Source organism: Malaclemys terrapin, chromosome 25 (assembly GCF_027887155.1).
Source record: "Malaclemys terrapin pileata isolate rMalTer1 chromosome 25, rMalTer1.hap1, whole genome shotgun sequence".
NCBI lineage: Eukaryota > Metazoa > Chordata > Testudines > Emydidae > Malaclemys > Malaclemys terrapin.
Window position 1 is genome coordinate 448,797 of NC_071529.1, and position 19,310 is coordinate 468,106.

The following is a 19,310-nucleotide window of genomic DNA, read 5'->3' on the forward strand; positions in this document are numbered from 1 at the left end:
CCTCCCTCCGTGTCTGTGCAGAGGGTGAAGGTTGGCTGCAGTCGGCTGCATGGAGAAGACTGGCCTAACTAAGGAGTCCTGGCCTGTGGTGAAAGGCTTTCGCTGCCCCGGAGCCAGGAGTGAACCCACCAGCTCCACCTACCAGAGCAGGAGCCACTTCCTCTGCTCCCACGAGCCACAGCTCTGCCAAGGAGGCCTTGGCATGACGGCGTCTGCTTGGATGCTGTGATCTGCAGCTGGGGGCGATGAAAGGGCCAAGGGAGCCTGTGGGAGCAGTCTTGTCTGTGCCTGTCAGGAATGGGGGGTCCTGCAACTCCAGGGGCTGGCTTGCTCTGAGAGGCCTAGTCAAGCCAGCCCCTGCTTGGGTGGGAGGGACTGAGGGTACAGGGTGTACTTTGCTGCCCCACATCTCTCATGCTAGGAGCATGCTGGGTGACTCTTGCTCGGCTGGGAGCGAGGGGTATGGATGGTGGGCCTAGCGTGTCCTCTGCTCATGTGCCCAGTGCTGGGGAACTGGGGGTGGGGCAGGGCCCTTGCTCTCAGCAGCACAGCTGTCAGCTGAGCCGGTGCACCCCAGCTCCTGGGCAGCCACTCTTCCCTCAGGACTCAGGAAGGAGGGTGTTGGGGGCCCTGGGGAACCCCCTCCTTTACTGGGCACAGGTATCTGAAATGCAGCCTAGACCCCAGCCCAAAGCCCAGGGTCCTGCTCTCTTGGGGTGCGGCTCATGTTCTGTCTGCTCCGGTGCTCCTGGCAAAGGCTGAGGGGGGCAGAACCCAGGAGCGGTGCTGAGACCCTGTAGGGCAGCTCCAGCTCGGCCTCAAACCCTGAGGCCCTAGTAGCTCTTTGCACCCATCCCACTAGCTGAGATAAACAGTCCTGCTAGGCCCCTCCCTCTGCTGCTCCTCACTGCATGCATATGGCCCCTAGCACCTGTGGGCCCCTGAAGAGGCATATCCATCGCCCTCATGCTGATAGCCCTTGCACAGGGTGAGACTGGCTGTGTCCCCCAACTCCCTGCTCAGAGGCCGGGGTCCTGCTCCTGCCATCCCAGTCACCTCGGGGCACAAGCTTGTTCCCAGAGCCTCGCTGCTGCAGCCCCTGGGCCAGCCGGCTCACCCAGGCTCCCGCAGGCAAGGCAGCTGGAGCATCAGACGCTCTCCCAGAGGGAAGTGGTGGCTGCTCTGAGGGCAGCAGCAGTAGCCGAGGCCGTGCCAGCCCCTGTTCCGTGCGGGCATGGCTACTCACTAGTATCCCGCCTGCCTTGTGACCTGGTAATTGTTGCTGGCAGGGCTGCTGCATCTGAGCGGGGTCAGGCTAGACTGCACTGCCCACATAAAGGACCCTACCTGACCCCCCTGCAGCAGGGGGAGCTGCTGAGGATGCCGGGGCGGGGGCCTTAGGGGTGACAGGAGGGGACTGAATTCCGCATCCCTGGCAGGGAGTGCGCTCTAGGGAGCTATGGGGCTGGTGCATAGGCAAGGATTCAAGAGTCCTGGATTCCGTATCCAGTTCTCGCTGACAGGCAGTTGGGGACAAATTTCCCAAAGTGCATCTGTCCAAAGCCTGACTTGCACATGCAGTGACCTCTCTGCATGCATACGTGGCCCATCGACCTGTCTGCGTGCACGCCCACACCTGTAGGCACTCACATTGCACGCAGTGGAGGCTGGGTGGGTGTAATTTAGCAACAGAGGGTCCTGTGACACCTTATAGACTAACAGACATATTGGAGCCTAAGCTTTCAGGGGTGAATACCCACTTCGTCAGATGCACACGCCCTCAGTATCTCAGGTTCTCCCTCAGTAAAGTGCAGCTGCTGGGCCCTGCCCTGGAGGCCGCAGTGAGGCTTGACTAGCTACTGTTGTGCAGTGATGGGGCTGAGGCTGGGGATGACGATAAAAGGAATCGGCCAGGTTTAGCTCTGGCCAGAGCCCTGCAGTGGAAGCCAGCAGAGCTGGGCTCTATCCGCAGCTCTGCTGGGTAAGTTCTGGCCCTGCTCTGTGCCTCAGTTTTCCTAGCTGTAAAATGGGGTTAGTGACACTGACCGTACCAACTGGTAGAGATCAGAGGGTGAGGGGAGGCCTCTGGTTTGAACCCTCAATTCACGGGTTAAAACCCCCGGGGGAAGCTAGGCAGGTTTCCTGCTGGACTTGTGCCTCATTCCCAGCTGGTCCAGCAGCGGTGCTGGAGCCTGGGAAAGCAGGAAGAGTCTAACTGTGCAGTGTTGGGGGCTGGGAGAAATGCACTCGGTTAATGGACGCTGGGATCAATGCAATGAACTATTCCATCCTGCACCCTCCGTGTGTGGATGTGGATGTGGAGTGCTGTTCCTTACAGCCCGTGAGGCTGGGTGGGGCCGCGGGGGGCTGACCCGGGTGTGGGACCAGCACGTTCTCTGTGTGGATCCTGGGCCAGCGCCTGCTCCGTTGCACGGGTGCGACACACAACTGCTGTGGGTGCGGAGGGGGGTCGTTCCTGTGGGAGGCTAGAATACATCCCCTCAGCTTGCAGCCCCCCCCCCTTAGCACGGTGGGTAGATGACCCCAGTGGGGCGGGGGGGAGCAGCAGCCAGGGAGCCCAGCCAGTGTGTGTGGGGGTGGCTGCTGGACAGGGGGAGCGCAGAAGAGGCACACAGGAGTTGCTAGGCCACCGCGCATCAGGTGTGGTGTCCTGTGCCCTGCCATGGTGCAGGAGGTCGCTGGGCCCCTGTCAGTGACTGACCCTGCTGTGTCCCAGGGTGGGAGCAGGCACCCCCCAATGTGTCAGGCCGGCTGGAGGTCCAGGAGGATTCCTTCCTGAGCCCTCAGTCCCCCATCAGCTTCTCTGAGCCTGGCCCTGCTCACCTTTGTCTGCCGGAGTCACAGCTGGAGTGGGAGGTGCAGGTCTCGCGATGATGGGGGATCCGGGGTGCACAAGCTGCTGCTGCCAGCAGGCCCTACGAGCCCCCCACTAGGATTCAAATGGTTGTAGTGCTAATGGAGGGGGCCCCTGCTGTGCACCCTCCTCTGAGGGGGGCTTGGCCCAGCACTGCTGCTGTGGGCTTTGTACCCCTGGTTCTGCAGCACCTGGCTCTGCCCCACCCATGCTGGGACGCCAGGATAGCTGGGCCTTGTGTCTGCCCAGGATTGTGTCCCCTGCGTGGGGGCTCCATCACCAAGGGAGGGAGAGCTCAGGGGTTTGAGCATTGGCCAGGGTTGTGAGCTCAATCCGTGAGGGGGCCACTTAGGGACCTGGGGTAAAAATCTGTCTTGGGATTGGTCCTGCTTTGAGCAGGGGGTTGGACTAGATACCTCCTGAGGTCCCTTCCAACCCTGAGATTTTATGATGGCCAGGCAAGAGAGAGCCATGGAGCCGCCTTCTCCTGCAGCCAGAGCGAGCAGAGCAGGGTGTGGCCGCAGCAAAGAATCATCTCCCAGAGGGGCTAGTGCAGCCATCACGTAACCTGTGAGCTGGGGCTGGCGTCAGGCTCAGTGGGGCTGACCCCTACTCTTTCCCACAGGAGTCTGGGTTTGGAGCGCTGCTCCCCACGGCGTTATGGCACCAGCCGGCCCGCCTCCTGCGTGGCCTGTTGGGTAAAGGTAGCCAGCACGTCCTTGCAAAGCACCATGCAGACACTGACAAGGCGCCTTGGGAGATTCGTAAGGAATATCTAAGGATCGCTACATGCACCCCTGCAATGCAGCCGTGTCTGGGGTGGAACGCGGCTGCTGGTTAACAGGGCACAGGAACGCTGCTCGCCAGTCAGGAAGAGAAGGCGGATGCTGTATTCAGCTGACGCTGCCATACAAAGGGGGGCGGGGGAGGCGTAGTTACCTGAGCTGGAGTGTGGCCAAACTCTCAGGGTCCTGCATGACCACCTGGGCTCAGCTCAGCACCTCTGGTTTTCATGCCCTCGGAAAGCCGGCCCTGCCAGCAGCACAGCGCCCCCTAGCGCCATGCTGCGGCTTTGGCTCCACACGGATCCAGCGGGAACAGCACCATCTACCAAGTCGTGGCCCCTACCTGCTTCCTGGTGTTCCTGGGGCGTCTCCCAACCACCAGGGACCTGGCACAACCCTCCTCTTCTTTCATCTGGTTAGATTTCCTGTTGTAAAACCCACCTGTCCAGGAGCTGGGAGTGCCTTGTAGCAGCCCGGCTGAGACCCTAGCTGGCAGCATCAGCTGCTCCATGGCCAAGGCAAACGCCAGGAAGCTTTGTGGCCCCACGTGCCCTGGAATGCAGCCTCGTTGCCCCTCCAACACCAACATGCCAGGGGCCTTTCCAACATGCCTAGCCGGGGGGAGGGATAGCTCAGTGGTTTGCGCATTGGCCTGCTAAACCCAGGGTTGTGAGTTCAATCCTTGAGGGGGCCACTTAGGGATCTGGGGTAAAAAGTCTGTCTGGGGATTGGTCCTGCTTTGAGCAGGGGGTTGGACTAGATACCTCCTGAGGTCCCTTCCAACCCTGAGATTCTACGTCTATGTAGCTAGCCGGGGAGGCTTCCACACAGGGCAGCGTCACAGCTCCCGGGGGTTGTGTCCCATTCACTCTCCTCAAGGGCTCCTGGCCTCCAGTTGGTATCTAGGGTAGAATTTGGTGGGTTTATTTTTGACGCTGAAAACGAGTTGTTGTGTTTGTAGTTAAACGGCTCCTAGTGCTTAAATGGGAGAGCAGCCTGCCTCCGGCGTGGGAGCCCGGCTCAGCCGCTGGGCCCACTGCAGAGAGGAGCAAGCCCAGGCACTGGAAAAGATCGGGTCGGACTTTTTAAGAAACCTTTGATGAAGCCTGAGTGGCTGGAAAACAGGCCGTTGCTCGCCTTTCCCCTTTCTTCCCAGGCCTTTCCTTTGCTGTTCTGTTCTTTGCTCACCCCTTAGTTTTGTTACAAAATATTTGTCAATAAAAGAGCAATAAATGTTGTAAAAAGATAAGAAAGAGCCTTGAATCCCGGCTGTTCATATTTTAAAATGTCCCCCATGTGATCTACCCCCTGTGGTACTTCTCTGCCTCCAGCACCAGAGCACCTCCGAATCGTTCAGGTATTTGTCCTCACTCAGCCCCGTGAGGCAGTGCTATTAACCACATTGTACAGAGGGGAAACTGAGGCACAGAGCAACTAGCTGGCTGCCCAAGGTCACACAGGACTATATCGATAAGCTACCAAATGCTCTCCTGCTGGCGATACACCACCATCCCGCCAGTCCACCGCCCCAGCCCTTCCGTCAAGAGCTGTCTCCCGGCTCTCCAGCGAAAATAGGGAGGACACAACATTTCTAGGATTACAAGCTCACAACCCCCCAAAAAACTCCTCATAAAGAAGTCCCCGTGGAGGCCCCTGCAAGGTGCCAGCACATGGTGTTGAAGAGGGACATACACACTTGGAGGGGGGCAGAGGGACTGACAGAGCTTGGGGCTCGGATGCTCAAAGGACCCCAGGGGATTTAGGCACCCAGCACCTGTTGCATCCCAGCAGAATTCCTAACTCCCCATGGCTCCTTCAGACCCCCCAGCCTAGCCCTCCTGCTCCCACTAGTGATGGCACCAGCCCCAACAGCTCAACAATCCTGAGGCAGACCCCAAAATCGTGAGATTGTTTTGGAAGAGACTCTTGTGGTTGTGAGCTGTCTTGACGTGTGAACGCCACACACATGCCCCTACCCCAGTGGGCATCCTGCCAGTGGTCCCAGAGCTACCCAGCAAGGGGGCTCTGGCCCATGGCAGCCAGAGCGTCCACGTTCCTCCCAACCCAACCACCTCATTAATCAGTTCTGCCGCCCCAGCCCCTCATCTGTCCCCTTGCCTGCCCCTCACAGCCTCACATCTGTCCCCATAGCCCTGTCTGTCCCCTCCACAGCCCCACATCTGTCCCACCCACTGCCCCAAGTCTGCCCCTGCCTGCCCCCCACAGCCCCACGTCTGCCCCACAGCTCTGGGTGCTCTTCACCCCCCTCCCACAGGTGCAGCAGGGGCAGGGCAGAGGCACCGTCCCATCCCCACTGCTCACAGGAGGGGTTGGGGAGGAAGGGGCAGAGCAGCCGGGGGGGTTCTGCTCCCCCCTCCCCGACTCCTGTGGGAGGGGGATCTGCCTGCCCATGCAGTCACCCTGATTGGCTGCTCTCCCACCAGAGGCGGGCCAGTGGGGAAGCAGCCAGTCGGGCGGGGGTCCCTGGCAGAGGTGGAGCGTCTCCTGTCCTTGCGCTTGGGTCACAGCACTGAGCTCACTGCAGTCAGTGGCAGGAGCCCCATTCTGGCCCGGGCCCCTGGCGCTGGTGTCCCCACCCCAGCCTGGGCCTGCTGCCAGCCCACTGGCTCGGACAGCAGCCAGAGCCCTGCAGCCAGGCAGCCTGGGCCGCTGCCCGGCTTATTAACAAGCCAGTGACACAATCTGTGGCCATGTGCATGGCTGCTGGGTTCCTCCCAGAGGCCACCTGCTGCAGCGTCCCCGGCCGGCCCTCCCCTCTGCCACACGGGCAGAGCCAGCTCCCACTCTGCTCCCCAGCGTGCAGCCATCCCTGTCCCTCCCCAGTGGGCCCGGGGTGCACCACAATACCAGCACGGAGCGGCTGCAGCATGGCCAGGAGCCTGCTCCCCCAGCCCTCCCTGGAGCAGCCTGAGCCACGGCTGAGCCTGGTGCTAGCCCTGGGCACTTGGGCGGGACACTGGTTCGCTGGGGGGGAGCTCAGCGCTTGGAGCTGCAGGACAGTGACGCCCCCTCTCCCTGGAGCCCAGCAGAGTGGGGATAGGAGCCCTAGGGGCACTCTGTGATTATCGCTCGAGCGCAGTCCTACACGCCAGCCCCCCGAGCGAGACACGCCATGGCCCAGGGGCTTCTGCAGAACAGCTCTGGCGGTCAGAGATTGCACCTCGGTACAGCCCACCGACAGTCTGTCATGCCGCTCTGGCCGGGACATGCTTCAAAATCCCCAGCCTGCATCCTGCAGGCTGAGCTGGGGGTGACAGGTGTGTGGGGTCGGGAGCGTGACCTGGGCCCTGCGCAGCTGCTAACTGTGACGAACTGGGCCTGTTCTTACTGTGGTCTGCGAATGCTGACAGGGGAGTGTGGCTAGGATAGTCTGCATTGGGGGATGGGAGTCTGCCTGAGGGCGAATACCTGGGCGTATAGCATGGGAGCCCAGGAAGGGGTTGGAGGCCAGGCGACACCTTGGCCCGGGAAACTGAACAAAGGCTGTGGGAGGGGTCGCTGAAGGGAGAGTGCTGGAAGCGGGCTGGAGAGATGGCTGGGAGGCAGAGATGGCTCTGACCCCCCAAAGGGGGGTGGGCTGGGATGCCCTGGGACCCCAAGCTGGACCTAACTGAGGGGGGCCCTGTTGTCTGTGCCTGCAAGACCTGTCTTGGACTGTATTCCTGTCATCCAAATAAACCTTCTGCTTTACTGGCTGGCTGAGAGTCATGATGAATCGCAGGAAGCCGGGGGTGCAGGGCCCTGAGTCCCCCAATACTCCGTGACAACTGGTGGCAGCGGCGGGATCTACTGCACCCCGTGGACGGCGCTTCCTGCAGTAAGTGACTGGGGAGCAGTAAAATGAAGGGGGATTGACGGGGACCAGGCATGCTGAAGAGTGAGAGAGAGACGGTTATTACCCCTGGGAGTGTGTGACCAGCGAGAAGGACTTTTGCGGTAACAGGGTCCCCCAGGTGGATCGCAGCGAGTGGTCCTAGGGGCGGAGGAGTCTGCAGCTCGACCCTGGCAGAGAGGTGGTGACCTCGAGAAGGGCTGGCACACTAGGGGTCCCCCTGGGAACTGTGGGGAGCTGTGAGCACACAGGCCGGTGAGTGGCCAGCAGGAAGATGTATGCCAAGCGGCTTAAGAGCGACCTGGTGGAGCTGTGCAAGCAGAGGGGGCTGTGCATTAGGAGGCTCACCAAAGAACAGCTCATTGCCCGGCTGGAGGCGGAAGATCGCGCGAATGAACTGATCCCTGTGTCTCAGGGAAGCAGCCTGGCAAATGCAGCGCAGGCACCAGTGTCTGTCCCAGCTGGGAGTGGTCAGCCGGCTGCTGAGGGCTTCCCGAGACCCCTCCTTCCTATGCCTAGGGGAAGGGTGGGGAGGAGCCCAGCAAATACCGAGGGCGCCGTGACCCCCCCGGCCAGCAGGGGATCCTCCCGGCGAAGCTCGCCGGCCAGCAGAGGATCCTCCCGGCGACGTTCGGCATCCGTGGAGCGGAATTGGCTGGAATGGGAGAAAGAGCTAAAACTGAGAGAGCTGGGGGATCGTGAACAAGAGAGACAGCGTCAGCATGAACGGGAGGAGAAAGAGAGACAGAGACAGCATGAAGAGAGACAGCGTCAGCATGAACTGGAACTGGCGAGATTGAAGGGCAGCGAACCCCCAGCTGCGGTGATCGAGGGGGGACCCAGAACTGCACGGAGCTTTGATAAGTGCATCCTGGCCCCACGCAAGGAGGGGGAGGACATGGATGACTTCCTGGAGGCCTTTGAGACGGCCTGCGAGCTGCACCGGGTTGATCCCGCGGACAGACTCCGGGTCCTTACCCCCTTACTGGACCCCAAAGCCGTGGCATTGTACCGCCAACTGGAAGAGGCAGAGAAAGGGGACTACGAACTATTCAAAAAGGCCCTGCTACGAGAGTTTGGGCTGACTCCTGAGATGTACCGGGAAAGGTTCCGGAGTCAGGATAAAACCCCTGAGATCTCATATCTGCAACTAGCCGTCCGCATGGAAAGATACGCCAGCAAGTGGGCTGATGGGGCCCAGACGAAGGAGGACCTGATTAAACTGCTGGTACTGGAGCAACTGTATGAGTGGTGCCCATCCGACCTGAGGCTGTGGTTGGTGGACAGAAAGCCAGAGAACCCGCGACACGCAGGGCGGCTGGCCGATGAGTTTGTAAAGAGCCGGTCAGGGGGTGGCAGGGAGGAGCCCCAAAGGAACAGGCCCGCCGCGATGCAGAGAGAGAGTCACCCTGGGACCTCCCAAAGGGGGAATATGGGGAATCCCCTCCCACGGGGAATGCCCAGCGTCAGGGACAACCGACCGGCTCGAGGGGACCCACGGGACATGAGCTGCTATTACTGCGGCCGAAGAGGCCACGTTCGGGCCCAGTGCCCCAAGCTCAAGGACAGACTGAGCAGACCGAACCCGCACCGGGTTAACTAGGTAGAGGCCCAGACGGACGAGGGGCAGGCTTCTCACGCAAGAGGGGCTGGCAGCTTATCAACTGCTCAAGAGAGAGAAGGGCCCCAGGCCAGCTCCTCTAGGGGGCTGGATGCTCCAGACTCAGGGTTTTTGGTTTATACGGTGGGCGCGGGGCTGTCCCTCCGGAGAGAGTACCTTGTTCCCCTGGAGGTGGATGGGAGGAAGGTCAATGGATACTGGGATACGGGCGCAGAGGTGACGCTGGCCCGGCCCGAGGTGGTGGCCCCAGATCAGGTGGTGCCCAACACCTACCTGACCCTGACGGGGGTGGGCGGAACACCAGTCAAAGTGCCCGTGGCAAGGGTACACCTGAAGTGGGGGGCCAAGGAGGGCCCCAAGGATGTGGGGGTACACCCGTATTTGCCCACTGAGGTATTGATGGGGGGGGACCTGGAGAACTGGCCAAGCAACCCCCAGAGGGCACTGGTTGTGACCCGCAGTCAGAGCCGGCGAGGGGCACTGCGCCCTGGCCTTGGGGGGGGTGCCTTGCCTGAGGCGCAGGACCCAAACCTGGTGGGGAGGGAACGCCCAGGGACACGGCTCAGGGAGGCTGCAGCTTCAGACCCAGCGGGCGAGAAAGAGCAGGTGGCCATCCCTGTCCCAGCTGCTGAGTTCCGGGCCGAGTTACAGAGAGATCCCTCCTTGCGGAAGATAAGGGACCTGGCCGACCTCAATGCGGTACAGACCATGGGACGAGGTGGCCGGAAAAGGTTCCTGTGGGAGAAGGGGTTCCTGTACCGAGAATGGGCTCCCCCAGGGAAAATGGAGTCAGGGGGGATCAGGAGGCAGCTGGTGGTACCCCAGAAGTATCGCCGCCAGCTGCTGTGCCGGGCCCATGACATTCCCCTCTCAGGGCACCAGGGAACCTGGCGTACCCAGCAGAGGCTGCTACGGAGCTTTTACTGGCCTGGGGTCTTTGTTACTGTCCGACAGTACTGCGGATCCTGTGACCCCTGTCAGAGGGGGAGGAAGGCCTGGGACAAGGGGAAAACAGCTTTAGGACCCTTGCCCAGCATAAAGGATCCTTTCCGGAGGGTGGCCAAGGTTAAAAGGGCGGCTCTAAACCAAGAGAGCCCAAAGCACAGACCTCCAGACTGGAGCGCTGGGAGAAGACCACAGCCCAGTTGGAACCCCAGAGGTATGGGGGTGGGAAAAGGGCACAGGCCGCATAAACCTTCCCACATGCAAACTGCGAAGGCCATCAAACACCCCCGACCGAAGGGGGGGCGTGAAACTGGAGGGGCCTGGTGTAATTCTCACCAAGGAATGGGAGGGATGCGGGGGCATCCATGGGAACGGGGGTAGGTTCGAACTTCCCCGAGTCACTGGCTAAAGTGACCCTGCTCAGTTCGGTCTCGAAGGGGAGAGATGTGACGAACTGGGCCTGTTCTTACTGTGGTCTGTGAATGCTGACAGGGGAGTGTGGCTAGGATAGTCTGCATTGGGGGATGGGAGTCTGCCCGAGGGCGAATACCTGGGCGTGTAGCATGGGAGCCCAGGAAGGGGTTGGAGGCCAGGTGACACCTTGGCCCGGGAAACTGAACAAAGGCTGTGGGAGGGGTCGCTGAAGGGAGAGTGCTGGAAGCGGGCTGGAGAGATGGCTGGGAGGCAGAGATGGCTCTGACCCCCCAAAGGGGGGTGGGCTGGGATGCCCTGGGACCCCAAGCTGGACCTAACTGAGGGGGGCCCTGTTGTCTGTGCCTGCAAGACCTGTCTTGGACTGTATTCCTGTCATCCAAATAAACCTTCTGCTTTACTGGCTGGCTGAGAGTCATGGTGAATCGCAGGAAGCCGGGGGTGCAGGGCCCTGAGTCCCCCAATACTCTGTGACACTAACGATTCCCTGGCGCTTTCCCCGAGAGCAGGGCTTGCTCTGTTCCTTCCCTTGGCCAGCGTGTCCAGTGGGCTGCTGCTCTCCACCCCAGAGGGGGCTGTTTTCAGCAGGGTTGAATGTTTCAAGTGGGCACAGAGCTTTGGGCTGGGCGCAGAGCAGTGTTGTGAGAGATGTGCCTGGAGATGGCACGTTAGAGGCATAAGTACAGCTCCCCACACAAACCAGGGTGCTGGCAGCAGAGGTCCCTCTCAAACGGCTGGCCCAGAACCCAGTGCGGGGGGAGCCCCATCGCTGTTTGGGGAGGGGGAAAGCCCCTGGCAGAGGTGGTCTGGGTGCATGAGACTGTTCTTCCCGCCCCGCGGAGCAGCAGGCAAGGTGGAGGCTGCCTGGTAGCAGCTGCGGTTGCCTGCACTGGTGCATTGTGCATGTAGGTTGGAGCAGGTGCTTGGGAGAGCTCAGAGGATGCTGGCAGGCAGGGAGGGAGGGATCTGAGCAGCTCACGTGTCTCCTCTGCCTTTTTCCTCCTCTCGCCCTGCTAATGTTGGGCTTTTCTCTCTGTCACGGCAGGCTCAGGATGGAGAACTAGCAGCCTCTGGGCACTGCAGCCTAGAACCCCCTGCCCCAGTTGCTTCTCCTGTCCCACACCCTCCATTTGTGCTGGCTTTCAAAGGGCCATTTTCTCCCTTCCTCCTCATCTGGCAAAGGCAAGCAAAGGAAGAGCGCGCCCGCCTCTCAATGCGAAGCCACACGAGGAAGAAAGGGCAGAAGGTCTCTCTCTCTCCCGAGCAGCGTGAGCCCAGCCGGGGCAGATCCCAGCACACGCTGAGCCTGGGGGGATTATGAGGCAAACATGAGCCTCCTGCAGAAGTGGGTGTTAGCAGCTTTCATCTCCCTCGTGCCTCAGTCAGGTAAGTGCTGCCCAAGGCAGCCTCTCAACTTTGGGCTCCCCTTCCCTCCGGGGGTTTGTTCTGGGCCAGGCTGCGGGGCAGGAGCATGACCGCCAGCAAACCCGCAGATCCACTCCCCTGGCTTCCCCTGCGGGCCCTGAGCAGGACCCCGGCTTTCATCCCCCACCCCTTTTCTTTCCCCTGCTTGTTTTTCCCCGGCCGTGACCGCAGTCTCTTCTGCTGCAGCCACACGCTTTTCTGCAGTGCCTCCCCCGACACCAAGGTGGTGGGAGCAGGGAGATCTTGGAAGACCTGTTCGGGGGCACGGGAGGATTCTCCCAGGCTTGGCAGGCTCTGATTCCCTCGCTAGCAGAGCCTGGCCAGTCCACTCACCCCACTCCGCTGGCTAACGCCCAACCTGCCCTCAGTGAACTTTAATTCCGCTGCAGCGTCTGCTCTCCTTCTCACTCGGCAGGTCGCGCTAAGGCGGAGACGCAGCCTGGTGCTTTGCAGGGGAGGTTTCCCAGCCCCAGATGGGACACAAGGCCGGTTGCTTCAGAAATCACCCACCCCAGCAGGTTAGTGGGGCAGAGCGCGGGAGGAGAAGTCCAGAAGCATCAGCTGGACACCAGGGTCAGGAATGCGCCTCGAGGAGGAGGCAGCCCTGTAAGTGACTCCGTACAAGCATCCCCCTTCCACCGTCAGCGCCTTGCACCCCGGGCTGCAAGTGCTCCCCGGGCCCCCGGGCGGGGCGGAGGAGAGGCATTCCCAGCTGGGGCTGTGCTGGGCAGCCAGAGGGCCCAGGGCCCGTGCGCTGGGACGGGTGGATGGCAAAAGCTCTTCCAAGTTCACAAAGCTGCTGCTCTTCAGAGAGGGGCCCAAAGCTGCTTCGTGGCTCAGCTGCAAAAAATGCCCCAGGGGAGAGACTGTTGGGGTAGCCGGGTTCGGCTCCGGGCCTGGGCCATGTCCTTGGTGCCGCGCCCTTCCTGGGGACGGGGGGTGGGGGGAGGCACTCTGCCACTGCCCACGCTGTACCCATCCTGGGCTGCCCCAGAGCTCGGCTCGCAGGCCCCTGCGGCTGCCTGGCACCTCCCACCAGCAGCCGAACCCCTAAGGTAGCCATTACAAGGTGGGGCGGGTTGGAGAGAGTAAATGTGATCCCCGGGGCAGGGCTCATACATAATGAATGGGAGAATCACTCAGGCACTGGAGGAGGAAGCACATTTGCTGTAATGCTCCCCGGTTAACTCCCTGGCCGTGCCATGTGGGCGGATGCTGCAGCGGGGCCGTGCTGAACCCCCCCTCTCCCCGCATTGCATGGGAGATTGGATGGGCTCCAGCCCTGGGCAGAGACCCGCAGCCTGGATCCCACCCCTGCACCAAGACAGAGCCCCCCCATGGGTCGCCCCGGCTGGAGCACACGGTGCCTAGGCAGGGGCGGCGAGTTGTATGGGCCCGTGGGTGTGTGTATGTGGAGGGGGGACTTGGACCCGTTCTGGGCACCACCAAAAATTACACAAACCTGCCGCCCCTGTCTAGGGGCCCCAGCCATGCTCTGGGCCCTGCCCTGGGGGCACACAGGATACTGGGTAGGATGTGCCTTGGCCTGCACCACTTACCACACCCAGACTTTGCTTACTCTCGGGGGCTGACTGATCCGCTGAAGGGGGAACAGACCTGACAGGCAGGGATGAGCCCTGGGAGAGCCCCTGGGACTGTGGCAATCCACTGATGCCCGGCTGCTGGGCCCTGGCCAGTCATGGGCGGTTACTGCTTGGCCATACTCAGTCCATACAGACCCTGGGCCCAGAAGGCTGCGGCCTGTCTGGAGCATGTGACAGAGCGATCCAGTGAGCCCAGCTCTGAATGCAGGCATCCAAACTCCAGAACCCAACCAGGCCTCCCCCAGCCCCACGGGTTCATCCCACACCACCCATGGCGCGCCCAGAGGTTCCCCCTGCCCGCTGCACCAGCCTGCTCAAAACAGAGCCAGCCAGCCCTGGGCTCTGGGTCTCGCCCAGGGATCTGTGGGGCTCCCAGGGCAGAGAGCTTATGGGAGTAGACTCCAAAATGGCTTTTCAATCTCCCAGCACGGGAGTCTCGTTGTCCCCTACCGGCTGATTCACAGAAGAATAACAACCTATTTTTGTGAGCAGCTAATGGAGCTGTTCCTTTAGTGTGAGGGGTAGAGTCTGTGGTGCAAGGTTGGAGGTTCCAGGTTCAAACCCTGCTGGTGACCCCCGTTAGAGCCGCTTCCCTGGCATTTAGGGAGCAAAGCAGGTTCTTTCCCTCTGCCCCACGCCGTGGGTAGCAGAGCTGCAGAACCCCATTGCTGAGGCGCCAGGCAAAGGGCTCTGGAAGCAGCCACAGGCTGAAAAAGGCCAGGCGTGGCCATGCCAGGTGGGGCTGCTTCTCTCTGCTTCAGCGAGGATCCCTGCTCCCCCGCCCCGGGGCTCTGATGGCAGCAGGCCTTGGAGCATGAGGGTATCAGCCAGCCAGCACCTCCCACTGGCTGCAGGCCCCTGGGGAAGGCTCCCGGATTCCAGGTGCCACTAAGTCGCCAGGCAGGCCTGGGCCTGGGCCTAGACCCCCCCTAGCTGCATGCTGCCTACAATCTGCTCCGTGGCTGCTGCTCTCCCGCGGTGCAGGGGCTGGATCCGGCGCCACCAATGTCTGTGTGTGACAAAGTGGGAATGTTCTTAATGATTTCTCTGAATACTGTAGGGGTGCCTCAGTTTCCCCTATGCATTTCTTAGGTATCTAGGTGGGGGGATCAGGGTGTATAATTGATGAGGGGTGAGTGGGGATAGATCCCGGCAGGGCCGACTCCAGGGTTTTGGCCGCCCCAAGCAGCCAAAACAAAAAACAAAAAACAACAAAAAAAGCCGCGATCGTGATCTGCGGCGGCAATTCGGCAGGAGGTCCTTCACTCCCAGGCAGAGTGAGGGACCGTCCGCCGAATTGCCGCCGAATACCTGGACGTGCCGCCCCTCTCCAGAGCAGCCGCCCCAAGCACCTCCTTGAGAAGCTGGTGCCTGGAGGCGGCCCTGGACCCCGGGCTGCCAGCTCCGCAGGGAACCTCGATACTAAATTGCTGCCCCTGGTTAAGGAGGGGGGGAGGTGGACGCCCACCGCACGGCCTTTGAGCAGGCTGGCGATTTGAACCAGGGGGACCCTGCGGAAAAGCTCCGGTATCTAGCTCCCTTGCTGGGTCCCAAGGCCATAGATGCTGTCAGCCAGATGGGGGGGTGGGGGACAAGCTCCCACTCCTGGCACAGGCCTATATGTTGGCGTTGAGTCTCCTGGGCTCAGGCTCCTCGGACCCCCAGTGGGAGCGGAAGGTGGAGGTCAAAGGGGAGACATGCCTGGGGTGGCGAGACCCTGGGACAGAGAGAACTGTTCTCAGGCCCCGGGTGGTGCAGCCGCAGATGCTGAGGGGCTGTGTGACCTGGGTGAACGTCCCTGGGATGAAGGCCCTCGCCCTGCCTATGGCCCAGATCCCTGTGCAGACAGTGTCACAGGGGCCTTCTTGGGCTCTTCGACAATTATACATCCTGATCCCCCCACCTAGATACCTAAGAAAGGCATAGGGGAAACTGAGGCACCCACACAGTATTCAGAGAAAACATTAAGAAAATTCCCACTTCGTCACACCGCGGAAAGCCTCCCCGTGACCCCAGACCCCTGCTGGGAAGCTGCAGATCTGAGGAGCCCTTCTTCTCTGCCGAGCATGGAGCAGGGCCTGGTGCGGGACCCTGCCGTGCGATGGCGCAGACACGTCCCCACGCTGCACAGCTGCAGACCTGCCCCAAGCTGGTTTCCTGGAGCCCAGACAACGTCCACCCCGCCCTGACTCACTCAGCTGGTTCCGGGGAGCCTTTCACTTCACGCGAGTGTTTTTACATCGCTTAGCGGCCCCCCTTTTCCGCCTGCTCACCCTGACCCCTTTCCTGCCTACCCTCAGCCCTGCTGGCACCAACCCCGGCCTGGGTGCAGTTACACCACGCGGGCGCCTGACCCGCTGCTTTATATGCCCGCCAGGGCTGTTTGGCCCCCAGCGCGGGAGCCAGCTGGGAATGGGACAGGGGCCCCGTGTTATTCGCAATATCCTGCATTCCTCCGCCCCCCCCCCCCCCCCCCCCCCAGCTGCTCTCTGGAGTTTGCTGGTGTTAGTGAGTCAACCCTTGAAACCCCCTCGGGCAGTGGGACGGGTCACGCTCCCCATTAGCCGGCTGAGCAGACAATGGTCACACAGCTCAGCAGTGTTAAGCCGGGCTGACCTGGCGGGTTTGGGATTGTGGGGTCGCTCGGGGCTCAGCTGGCGGGTTTGGGATCGTGGGGTCACTCGGGCACTCAGGGCAGACCTGGCCGGTTTGGGATCGTGGGGTCGCTCGGGTGCTTGGGGCTGACCTGGCAGGTTTGGGATCGTGGGGTCGCTCGGGCACTTGGGGCAGACCTGGCAGGTTTGGGATCGTGGGGTCGCTCGGACACTCGGGGCAGACCTGGCCGGTTTGGGATCGTGGGGTCGCTCGGGCACTTGGGGCAGACCTGGCAGGTTTGGGATTGTGGGGTCGCTGGGGGCAGATCTGGCGGGCTTGGGATCGTGGGGTCGCTCAGGGCTGACCTGGCGGGTTTGGGATCGGGGGTTCGCTCAGGGCTGACCTGGCGGGTTTGGGATCGGGGGGTCGCTGGGGGCAGACCTGGCCCGTTTGGGATTGTGGGGTCGCTCGGGCGCTTGGGGCAGACCTGGCGGGTTTGGGATCGGGGGGTCGCTCAGGGCTGACCTGGCGGGTTTGGGATCGTGGGGTCGCTCGGGGCTGACCTGGCGGGTTTGGGATCGGGGGGTCGCTCGGGCACTTGGGGCTGACCTGGCGGGTTTGGGATCGGGGGGGGCGCTCGGGGCTGACCTGGCGGGTTTGGGATCGGGGGGTCGCTTGGGGCTGACCTGGCGGGTTTCGGATGTGGGGTCGCTCAGAGCTGACCTGGCGGGTTTGGGATCGGGGGGTCGCTCGGGGCTGACCTGGCGGGTTTGGGATCGTGGGGTCGCTCGGGCACTCAGGGCTGACCTGGCGGGTTTGGGATCGGGGGGGCGCTCGGGCACTCAGGGCTGACCTGGCGGGTTTGGGATCGGGGGGTCGCTCGGTTGCTCGGGGCTGACCTGGCGGGTTTGGGATCGGGGGGGTCGCTTGGGGCTGACCTGGCGGGTTTGGAATCGTGGGGTCGCTCGGGGTTGACCTGGCGGGTTTGGGATCGGGGGTTCGCTCAGGGCTGACCTGGCGGGTTAGGGATCGGGGGGTCGCTGGGGGCAGACCTGGCCTGTTTGGGATTGTGGGGTCGCTCGGGCGCTTGGGGCAGACCTGGCGGGTTTGGGATCGGGGGGTCGCTCAGGGCTGACCTGGCGGGTTTGGGATCGTGGGGTCGCTCGGGGCTGACCTGGCGGGTTTGGGATCGGGGGGTCGCTCGGGCACTTGGGGCTGACCTGGCGGGTTTGGGATCGGGGGGGGCGCTCGGGGCTGACCTGGCGGGTTTGGGATCGGGGGGTCGCTTGGGGCTGACCTGGCGGGTTTCGGATGTGGGGTCGCTCAGAGCTGACCTGGCGGGTTTGGGATCGGGGGGTCGCTCGGGGCTGACCTGGCGGGTTTGGGATCGTGGGGTCGCTCGGGCACTCAGGGCTGACCTGGCGGGTTTGGGATCGGGGGGGCGCTCGGGCACTCAGGGCTGACCTGGCGGGTTTGGGATCGGGGGGTCGCTCGGTTGCTCGGGGCTGACCTGGCGGGTTTGGGATCGGGGGGGTCGCTTGGGGCTGACCTGGCGGGTTTGGAATCGTGGGGTCGCTCGGGGTTGACCTGGCGGGTTTGGGATCGGGGGTTCGCTCAGGGCTGACCTGGCGGGTTAGGGATCGGGGGGTCGCTGGGGGCAGACCTGGCCTGTTTGGGATTGTGGGGTCGCTCGGGCGCTTGGGGCAGACCTGGCGGGTTTGGGATCGGGGGGTCGCTCAGGGCTGACCTGGCGGGTTTGGGATCGTGGGGTCGCTCGGGGCTGACCTGGCGGGTTTGGGATGTGGGGTCGCTCAGAGCTGACCTGGCGGGTTTGGGATTGGGGGGCGCTCGGGGCTGACCTGGCAGGTTTGGGATCGGGGGGGCGCTCGGGGCTGACCTGGCGGGTTTGGGATTGGGGGGCGCTCGGGGCTGACCTGGCAGGTTTGGGATCGGGGGGGGTGCTCGGGGCTGACCTGGCGGGTTTGGGATGTGGGGTCGCTCGGGGCTGACCTGGCGGGTTTGGGATCGGGGGGTCGCTCGGGCACTCGGGGCTGACCTGGCGGGTTTGGGATCGGGGGGGGCGCTCGGGGCTGACCTGGCGGGTTTGGGATCGGGGGGGCGCTCGGGGCTGACCTGGCGGGTTTGGGATCGGGGGGTCGGGGGGTCGCTCGGGGCTGACCTGGCGGGTTTGGGATTGGGGGGGGCTCGGGGCTGACCTGGCAGGTTTGGGATCGGGGGGGTGCTCGGGGCTGACCTGGCAGGTTTGGGATCGGGGGGTCGGGGGGTCGCTCGGGGCTGACCTGGCGGGTTTGGGATTGGGGGGGGCTCGGGGCTGACCTGGCAGGTTTGGGATCGGGGGGGTGCTCGGGGCTGACCTGGCGGGTTTGGGATGTGGGGTCGCTCGGGGCTGACCTGGCGGGTTTGGGATGTGGGGTCGCTCGGGGCTGACCTGGCGGGTTTGGGATCGGGGGGTCGCTCGGGCACTCGGGGTTGACCTGGCAGGTTTGGGATCGGGGGGGGTCGCTCGGGGTTGACCTGGTGGGTTTGGTGTTGTCGGGTTCCTCATAAATTTCTGTTTTGTTGGCACTTTTTTTTAGACAAAGCAGTGACCTGTACTGGTCAAATTTGGGATCATCCCAATGTGACCAGACCAGGCACGTGCTACATACTTCGACTCCTGTAAGGCATTTGCTTGAGACCACATGGCATTTGATTAAAAATGTAGAATGCTATAAACTGAACATGGCACACGTTAAATACATTAAAAACTGGCTAACTGATCAGTCTCGAAATGTAACTGTAAATAGGGAATTGTTTCCAAACAGGTCGGCTTCCAGTGGGGTCCTGCAGGGACAGGTTCTGGGCCCTACGCTCCTTTTTATTAATGACCTCAAGAAAAGATAAAATCACTGATAACGTTTGCAGATGACACAGACAGTGGGGAGTGGAAACTAATGCAGAGGACAGGTCAGTGATACAGAGCGAGCTGTGCGTTTTCATACGGCTACATGTAAATATGTACCTGTAGGAAGAAAGACGGCCGGTCGTACTGCCACAGTGCGGGACTGTGTCCTGGGAAGCAGCGACTCTGAACAAGATTTGGGTTTGGCGCTGGATAATCGGCTGAACACGAGCTCCCTGCCACATGCTGGCCGAGAGGGCTAATGCCATCCTG

The 19,310-nt window shown here is 62.2% G+C and overlaps 1 protein-coding gene across 5 annotated transcripts in view; it reads left to right on the plus strand.

Moving 5' to 3' along the window:
* Positions 1 to 11,527: 11,527 nt before the first annotated feature.
* The window catches only part of ADAM11 (ADAM metallopeptidase domain 11), a 70,674-nt gene continuing 62,891 nt past the window's right edge, over positions 11,528 to 19,310 (plus strand). For 3 of the 5 annotated variants that reach the window (XM_054014566.1, XM_054014569.1, XM_054014567.1), the window contains exons 1-2: positions 11,528 to 11,897; positions 12,352 to 12,542. In XM_054014566.1, the coding sequence (XP_053870541.1) occupies positions 11,840 to 11,897; positions 12,352 to 12,542 (249 nt within the window). In that variant the 5' untranslated portion in view covers positions 11,528 to 11,839. The remainder of the gene's footprint in view (positions 11,898 to 12,351; positions 12,543 to 19,310) is intronic. The other 2 variants (XM_054014570.1, XM_054014571.1) reach the window with 2 other exon arrangements.